The sequence below is a fragment of the Corvus brachyrhynchos genome, unplaced genomic scaffold, assembly GCF_000691975.1.
Source record: "Corvus brachyrhynchos isolate BGI_N302 unplaced genomic scaffold, ASM69197v1 scaffold433, whole genome shotgun sequence".
NCBI classification, from domain to species: Eukaryota; Metazoa; Chordata; class Aves; order Passeriformes; family Corvidae; genus Corvus; species Corvus brachyrhynchos.
In genome coordinates, this window is record NW_008236935.1 from 171344 (window position 1) to 180720 (window position 9377).

Sequence of the window (9377 nt, forward strand, 5' to 3'; positions counted from 1 at the left end):
TTTCCCAGTCTGATGCATCCTTAAGATGCATCTCTGCTCCTCACAGAAGGAAAAGTGACTTTCACAACTTCTTAAAATATGCAGGTGTGCTTGTTGTAATCACATAATTTATTCACCTCGTTTAGAGGTTGCCATATGAGTTTTGTTGCTTGGGCTTGAAACACTGCTTTTCTTTTGCTTTTTCTTTTTTCCCCCCACAAATACTGAATATTATTTTAGGATATTGACATCTAAAAAGGACAGAACTTGTCCTTTCTTAATCTAACTTAATTACTGTCTTTCATCATATATTACACTACCATATCTCTCAGTTTTGATAGTTTTATTGAGCTCAAAATGTAAGAAGCAAAGTCTATTCAAAGGCAATTGAGGTCTTCTGTACAAGCACCCAAAAGGAGAACCAAAACATGGAAGGGAGAATTCCAGATACTTCACTTACCATACCATTAATGTTAAAATGTTCAGTGTCTACAAAGACCTCTCTTCTCCCTCAGCCCCAGGCTCCCTCATAACAGTGGCCATTAATTCCTTGTGTTTGTTTGCAGTGTTTTGCTAAATATCAAATAATTAATCATGGCATTTCCTGAATAGGCAATAGCACAAAGGGGCAGCAGCTGGCAGGAGGTGAGAGGGGGAAAAAAGGTCTGTTCGATCAAATAAATGTAGAGACTTTAATATTCCTGGTGTGTGTATATATATGTATACATAAATTGCTATACCCATAGCCTAAGTCTTTCACAGCAACAGTTAGCAAAATACAGTGTTTAAATTCTGCTCTATCTTTTCAACAACGTTTAATTTGTTCTTTTCAGAGGCAGAATGGATCTAAAGACAGCCTAATAGAAGAACGACCTCCGCTATCCACCAATAATTTTGATGGAAAATCCGCCACTAAGATTGTAAAAACTGTACAGGTGTCACGCTTCAAGGTGGAGACTTGACTGATGAATTGAAGATGGCGAATGGATTTTGGTCTTTGGAAAGTGAGAATTTGTTTATGTGTGCAAGAGAAGGAACTTAAGTCAACATGGTGGTCATTCCTTCAGGATGCCTGGAAGTCCAGCCTGCTTGTGGGAAGACCAAGCAATGGTTTTATCACCAACACCATTCTAGTGGTGTGACTGATTGAGGACAAGCTGCCTGATAGACAACCGAAACCAAAAGTCCTTGCAAAACTGAAAGATCAGCAGTTACATTTCCAAAAAAATGAACATCAACAACAACAACAACAAATTGCTGCAACAAAACAGGCTTTGTGGTCTGCTCTGTAACTGAATAGCCTTGTTCCAAGAAGTGACTGTTAACTGACATGATCAGGACCAGATGCTTCAAGATAAGTAAAACAGTCATATTTTTTTGGTCAATTGTGCAATACAGTGTGATATGGGGAAATTATCTTCACAATTTATATGGGGATCAACTTATGTCCTGAGACATAAGGACAGATAGCTCTTACAAGGTTTATTTTAGCCTAGCACAATAAGGATGCTCGTGTTGTTGATAAAAATTCTGACTCAACCCATTTTAGTTCAAAAACAATAGACGCTGTAACATGCTGTAGCAGTGAGTTCCAGAGGTGATACAGACTTACTTTGCTTTGGGCAGGTTTAAGTCTTCTAAATTTTGAATGTCCTTTTGTGTAGAGGGACTATTTAAATGAACATTCTGTACCACAGAAACACATTTACCAACTTACAGTAAAGCACACTGGAAACTGGGCAATATAAACTAACCCACTGTATTAAGACTGCTTAGCAAGGCACTTCAGTGCTGGTTAAATGAAACTTGTGGAGTAGTATTTAAGACAGCTAGCAAATAGCTTTTTTTTCCTTTTTTACTAGATAGCAAAATCTGCCTTAATCTCTTTTCATGTAAAATAATCTGACACTTTTCTCTGAGCCATTTCTACTATATTAAAATGACAAAGGCAGTATCTCGGGTTTGATAACTATAATTTTTTTTTTTCTATTGTCATGGTAGGAATACTAAGTTTTAATGATGCTGCACATTGAGTGGGTTATCTTCTAATATATGTCTGAAGTGATGCCTGGCTCTTCTCTTGTCCTATCACTTACAAATACCTGAAAGTCACTTCTCTGCCTCCCATTTGTCCACAGTCAGCACATGGATGAGCCTTCAGGTGTTGCTGACTTGCTCAGGAGCTTAGCAAAGTCTTTGTGTTGTGGAAGTAATTTTTGCTAAGTGTAGTTGTTGAACTAAATATTCAATTTGTGAAACAGCATTGTAAACAGCTGTAGCAGCTCATGTGCCTTTCTACTTCTGTCCTCTCTACACTCAACCCCCACAACCCACAGAGATTTGCAGTGATCCTGTGTCTTCCAGTCCAAGCAACACCAGGGAATTGCAGCCCTGTCAGAAGGGCAACACTGCTTGAGAACTGGAGTTAGCATGAGGTGTCTAAGTTACACTTGACAAGAGGCATGGGATTACTAATACACATTTTAACTGACTAAAATGAAAAGCAAAACTTTGTACGATGTGTTTTATTTTCCACTTAATTTTTTGATTTTTCATTGTTTCATTATTTGAGGTGGTCAGGTGGATGTTACTAGCCAGAGTGGCAGCCATATAGTTTGTGTATTCCTATCACAGTGTAGAGAGGTCTGTAGGATGGGAAATGCTGCATCCACGGATGGCAGAGTCACTTAATAAATACTTTTCTTTGGTCATTTACTTGGGACAGCTCTGCTTCTACAGTCTCAGTGAACAAATCTAAGGAAAGGAAGGAGTAAGAACCCCTCTGTAGTAAAAGTTCAGTTTTCATAGAGGTTCTTCAGAATTTTTTGAATTTACTACAGATTTAATTCTAGGACATTGTTGGGCATGGCTTAAAGTATTTGTTCAGTTTTCTAAGTTTGTTAAATGGTTTCATTGTCATTGCTCCAATTTAAAGTGATCCTTTAGGATCTGTTTATGACCTTGTGTAGTACTGTCACAAACAACAGTTAAAAAAAAAGCCCAAACAAAACAAAAAAAAAGGAAAAAAAATCCAAAACCATAACAAAACCTCCAACCAACCCCTAGGAAAAGTCACTATGGCAAAATGGCTTAACCAAGAGCATCACAATCTTTTGAAAGACAACTGAAATATGACAAACTACACAAGAACTAGTCTGCAATGAAAGCTGCTCCTTGTTTCTTTGAGAAGGTGTTCCACCTTGGAGTATTACTCACTTGCTTGTAGTTTGCTGCTTTCTAAATCGTTACCATTAGTCTGCTATCCTTACTCAGCCACAGGCAAGTAGCACTTATCTACTACTGCAGGAGGATTTGTGTTATTATTTGAGAATTATCTGTACCTGGTGTACCTATCTTGCCAATCTTTAAATACTGATCAAGAAGGTTTATATTCAACCTCACGTTTTCCTGTATGCTGTCATCTTCCTGTGGGCTCTTGTGTGTTATTGCTGGATACCATCAGCCATATGTGTGGTATTTTACTTACTGCACTACATCAGAAAATAGGCTTCTGTCTAGTCTAATAGTGAAAGGTTTCAATTCTCAAGTCACTGGAGAGTTGTTTCATAATCAAGCCAACTTTTTTGCATTTAAATGAGAAATCTACAGAGAGAGCCCTGGATTTGAGTTAGTGGTCTTCTCTCCAATGAGCCTATGTAGGAAGCAGGTTTTTAATGAGTTTGATGTTAGCCTGGGCCACTACAATACAGTTTTGTATCCACAGAATACTAAAGATCTAATGCCGCTATTACACATTTTCCAAATGTTTTGTTGTGCCAAAACAAGGGAAAACTTCTGACAAGGATATCACTAACAGTTAATAATACAGAAAAGCAAATTTCTTTCATATATGTGATCCTCCTTTCCCTTCAAGCTTCTTTTCCTCAATCATTTGAGGAAAAACACCTTTTTATGATCTGTTTTTGTGAGAGACACACAAGTGATCAATCACTGAAAGCACTTACTGTGTCACACCTACGTTTTCTAGACCTAAATCAGCCCTACATGTCTACCTGACCGGCCCCTTACAGCTCTGAGCTACACCTTGCCCTCTCCACTGTTGCTACCCTTCCCCAGCTCTCCTGGGGCATTCACTGCCTAGAGGCAGTTGCATTTTCAGATCTGGAGTCTGGATGTCAGTCTAAAATACTTGTATATCCTGATGAGTCAGGCAAAAGGCATGAGATGCATAACTGTGTCAAGAAAAGTTTACCCTGGGGTTGAATGCCATACAGACCCCAGCTCAGTTGGACAAAGGACTGGTATTTGAGGCATTCTCATCCTAATTCTCCTGAACTGATCTCAGGCCAACAATTTTAACTCTGTACCTCTGCCTTTACCTCTTCTGAGACTTCCATAAGTGCTAAGCATTGATATGTTATAGAATTCTCACTAATTAGCCACAATTACAACGTAATTGTACAACCTTTTGCAAAACATGTATTTTATACAATAGAGGGCTTGCTAACCACGGCACAAAAGCATTTTTGTATATCCTGTACTGGTTCCCTTGCTTAGTTGGCTGGTTTCTTTCATTCGGAACCAGCCTTTGACTTGCTGTTTTCTACGCTGCACCTATTACAAGTATCACTAACTCTGCAATTTGTATTCTAATCAAGCTCATGATATTGATGATGTTGGTTGAAAAGTCATTTAAGTTGCCAAATCCATTCCCTTTATACAGGTGAATACTGAACTGAAGAGATAGCATGTTTTCTTTTGGGAAGATTTGTTTAATTCAAAACTCCCTAGAAAGGTGTTTGAAAACATACACGAACATGTGATACATTTGTTCTGTGTACATTAAGTATTCACGAAGCAACTGTGTGCTTTATTTTAAATTGAGTTTGATAGATGGCTGTGTCAATACTTGTGTCCAGGTTATTTAAAAGTCAAGTAAAACTTGAATTTTTAGGGCATTCCATGGTTGCCTGTGTGTCTTATTTACATTACACTAAGGAGCAAAGCCTTCATAAACAGAGATTCATTTGACACCACCATCTGGTAAAAACAGGTGTAGTACCAATTAAAATCCACTTGAGGATACAGCTTCTCCAGATTAAGTATTTTATCTTGTACCAGGAAGTTGTCAGTGTAAGCTTTGTATTTCCAGTGCACATCTATACCAGTTTCCTTTCTCACCTAAAAATCACCAGAGAGCAAGAGCAGACTGTGTAAGCTGTCATACCAAACACAGATAGAGCCAGTGTGGCAGACACTCTCTCCTTAATGTGTCTGGTTTTATTCCTGTATTTGTTCTCCCACCTTGGCTGGACACCAGGTGCCCACCAAGCTGCTCTATCACTCCCCTTCTTAACAGGATGGGGGAGGGAAGCAGATGGAAAAAATCCTTGTGAGTCAAAATAAAAGAGTTTAATAAAGCAGAAGCAAAAGGAAAAAAAAAAAACAAACCAACAAACTCCAAAAGATTTACTTCTCTACTTCCCATGAGCACAGGATGTCCACCCCATTCCTGTGAAGCAGGGTTCAGTACACATAGCAGGTTGCTCCAGAATATGAATTCCTTACCCTTTCTCTTCAGTTTTTATTGCGGAGCAGATTTAGTCTGATGTTTTTTTCCACGGTGCAATTCAGCTAGCCAGTCACACAAAATAAAAGGCAGTCCTGGGGTTTAACACCACACTTCCCATTTACCAGCACTATCATGTAAGTAATCTGTGACCCTTGCACCCACCTACTGCTCCCTCTACCTCACTTTTCCCTTGTTCTACCCCACTATAACACCTGTATTACACATTAAAGCTTGGGGTTCTACATGTTTTTTTAGTTGAAAGGTAATTAACATTTTAGATACCAATCACCAAATCCTGGCACTAGCTGTCACTTTTGACTTTTTTAAGTTTTAAAAAGCTACTCCTGTCAGTCTTACACTTCAAGAACAAAGCCCATGAGCAAAACTCCTGAACAGATGGTATCTTCAGGGAATGTAATCCCTAATAAAAACCTTAAACTTTCAAGTACATTCCACAATTACACGTTGGATTACTAAAAATTAATTACGCTTGTCGAAATCTCCTTCTCTCTTGACAAACCAAAAACAACTTTACACTTAGTAACATGTTTACATTCAGTACTGAAAAATCAGACATTGCAACATACACAATTTAAGCATTTGTTCTTCTGATAAAATTGATTTAAAGCAGTAATTCCAATTATCTCAACAGTTTTTCACTCCAAGTTAAGCTGAAGTACCACATGATGTAGCTGGTCAAGGTGATAATAAATCAAGCTTGCCGGTCTCCATGATGGAAAGACACCTTTCCTGCTATTTTTCAATCCAGCTTTGCTGAATTCCTACTTCTAAAATTTCTACTTTTGCTCCCCACAATCCAAATCTTAGCCAACCCTATCTTCAAATACTACAGGAGACCATGGTCTAAGTCATCACATCCCAACCACTCAGCAGCTCCTATGCTTTGTTTCATCCAAAGGGTTGCACTCCAAAGGGTTGCAACAATATCAGAGGAAATCAAAACTGCCAAACAGAAGGAACTGCTACTAAAGCTTGGGAAAGATAGAAATTCTGAGAACAGAAACATAAATCTTTTATTTTTTGTCTACATAAACATTACCAATCACTGCCACAATGCAGTTAAATGCACTTTGCTTTACTACATGGAGACTTAATAGTCCATCTTTTAAACAATTTTTTTTCTTAGGGAGGAGTGTTTGCTTAGACAGCCATTGCTCTCAGGCTGGTTCTAACAGTTCCTAAGAAAAAAAATAAACACACAAGGTGAGACTGGACACATGTAGCACACAGCTCTTTTCAGTAACATTCTCTAAATCCCCAAGACTAATACAAAATTACAAAAATGAGCTTCCCCTCATCCCTTGGGAAAAAAGTAAAAAGGTAAAATTTGCAAATCTAATTTTTAAGAGATATTTTTGTTGCAAGATTGTGGTGATGCGAGGTTTTTTGTTGTATCTTTATATGTTCTCTGTACCCCGATAGTTCATCCCTACCTTCCCCACTCCTACTCCCAGTAGGTTTGCCCCAGACCCAAGCTGCTCCAGACACAAGATTTTTTTTTTTTTTTTTTTTGCAAGAGAGGCTCTTTGCCCACCTAAGCAAGAATTCAGATAGTAACTATAAGCTGGTGGCAGCAGTAACACTTTCTGGCTGGTGGGAATCAATAGAAAGTTTTGCAGTACTAACTCATGCATACAGTATGACTGTGCACTAGAAAACACTGTGAAAACAGTAAGCCAATAATACACAAGATTTAATAATTTTATGTTGGAAAACAAACAGCAGCCCTGTTGCTGGACACATTACTAATAATTGATTACACATACATTTCTCTTCCCAGTGTCCCAATAGGTTCTTACAAAGAGTGTCCACCTTAGTCTCCAGCCCTGCAGAAGTCCCCAGTGTCTGTGGTGCTGAAGGTGAGGATGGATTTCACACACTCATCTCCTACCAGCAGCAGTGGTAAAGGATTCAGTGCACCTGTGTTGCTCATGCAGATTTTCACATTTCATTGATGAAACTTTCTGATGTTAGAGCAAGAGCATCACGGCCAGCTTGAAGGAGTTTCATCACTTCACTGAGGATCAGTTATATTTTTTCCTGAAAAAAACCCAACCCAAACAAAAACTACAGTGATGTAGTACTGGATCATTCTTACACCAGATTTCCAGTACTGACCTAAAAGCTCCTGGCTGCAAAGATCTGGACTCCCTATTACACTGTTGGGTATGTAGGTTACACAAATCACAGTCTCAGTGACAAAGAAAGATTTGATAATGCATGCAATTTTTATTAATGACTGGTTTGTACTAATGAATTTTGGGCTGACTTGCACTTCTCAACTTTTCAATGTGTTTGCTTTTCCAAGACTTCACAGTGAAGCAGTATGCAGCATGTGAGATTCCAACCTTTCATGTTTTGCTAGTCTTTTAACATCTTCAGTCCTTGTATTCTAAACAGTTCCACAATATCACACCCCTAAAAGCAAACATGAAAAAGCATGTCCTTGTCTTGGACACATTGGCAGCCACATACTGATTTAACGAGCCACTCACACCAAACTTTTTATTTTATAGCTTCCACTTTGCTCTTGTTGATAAGAATACAGTCACCAGGCTGATCTCACTCCTACTCTTTCAGTTCCAATTTCTGCTCTGAAGTCACTGTGCCAAACTTCCTTCTCAGCAGAAAGCCAGCTTCACTCTAAGAGCAGGCCACAGGGCCAAGTTGCACAAGGAATTATTGTTACTCACAGCTGTGCAATCAGCACTTCGTGGCTTCTTCCCACATGCCCTTCTCATGCTTGGAGGCTTTCAGCATACAGGACTATCTCTGGGAGATCCTGAACTTCCAGCAAAACACACTAGAAACCTGTAAAAAGCATTCCGCAAATAAAGCATTCCGGCAGGAATCTGACAATATCAAAGTACACTTTATACTTTCAAAAGTGCATCAAGGAAAGTCCAGCAAAAGAGTAGACAACATATTATTCAGTACTGAATAACAAATCCACAAATCTACAAAAAGAAAACACATTTTTTTCCCCTTCGAGAACATTTTAATCTTTCCTATACCTAAGTATTAAGTTGCAAATATCTTTTTACCATAGAAAAACTAGAAGCCACTGCGGTAAACTTGAAAATTATATACTAATTACTTGGAGATGTAATGCAAAAATCATGACAGACAGGACACCTAAACAATGGTAAAAGTGGCCATTATAACTTTAGTTTTTCCTCTTCTAGTAACTATCAGATTCTTCACTTTAAAAGACTGAAGTATAAAATTCCCTACGTAGCTGCTCAACTATACAATTTCTACAGGTTGTTTGGGGTTTTTTGTCCTTGCAAAAACAGAGAGGAGGAAGGTACACGACCAGCTCCCTAAACCAGTTTGAGCAAGAATTCCTGTTTGCCTTTTTTGACACCACATTCATTCTGGACCGGAATGAATGGGCAACACAAAGGCCAAACTTAAGTATGGGAGCTCCTTACCTCTGCAAAATTAAGTTCACAGCCTATGAAAAAGAACAATTAATCAGTTGAAAAATATTTCAAAATTCAGAACTAAATAATATTTTATACAAAGCAAACACTTAATAAGAAAAGCCAAGAATACCATGTTCTTGGGACACCTTTTGGTCATGTTGGTGCATGCTCCGGCCACCGACCGACTTCTATAACTTTCGTCTGAAAAAAAAAAAAAAAAAAGGGAGAAAACACATCCGGAAGAGCAAGAGAAATACACGAACCGTACAAGGAGTCTAAAAAGACGTACTTGAGGTAAGTGCTCCATTTCCGAAGACAAACAGCCCCAAGCACCACATCCTTACACCACTCCTTCCTCACAAGCCCAGCTGCTGCCCCGGCGGCCCCGCTGCTCCCGGAGCGACTTCACCGCGCGC

General features: G+C 38.8%; 1 protein-coding gene and 1 long non-coding RNA gene across 2 annotated transcripts in view; one reads left to right on the forward strand and one right to left on the reverse strand.

Moving 5' to 3' along the window:
• The window catches only part of EPB41L4A (erythrocyte membrane protein band 4.1 like 4A), a 74622-nt gene extending 69721 nt beyond the window's left edge, over nucleotides 1-4901 (forward strand). The window contains exon 25 of the mRNA XM_017728366.1: nucleotides 813-4901. Within this exon, the coding sequence (XP_017583855.1) occupies nucleotides 813-941 (129 nt within the window). The 3' untranslated portion in view covers nucleotides 942-4901. The remainder of the gene's footprint in view (nucleotides 1-812) is intronic.
• A 2307-nt stretch (nucleotides 4902-7208) lies between these two features.
• LOC108445218 lies at nucleotides 7209-9370 on the reverse strand. Its single transcript, XR_001859987.1, has 3 exons — nucleotides 9251-9370; nucleotides 9092-9162; nucleotides 7209-8344 (listed from the first exon to the last, which is right to left on the reverse strand). It is a non-coding gene; the product is annotated as an uncharacterized LOC108445218 (long non-coding RNA).
• Nucleotides 9371-9377: the final 7 nt, after the last annotated feature.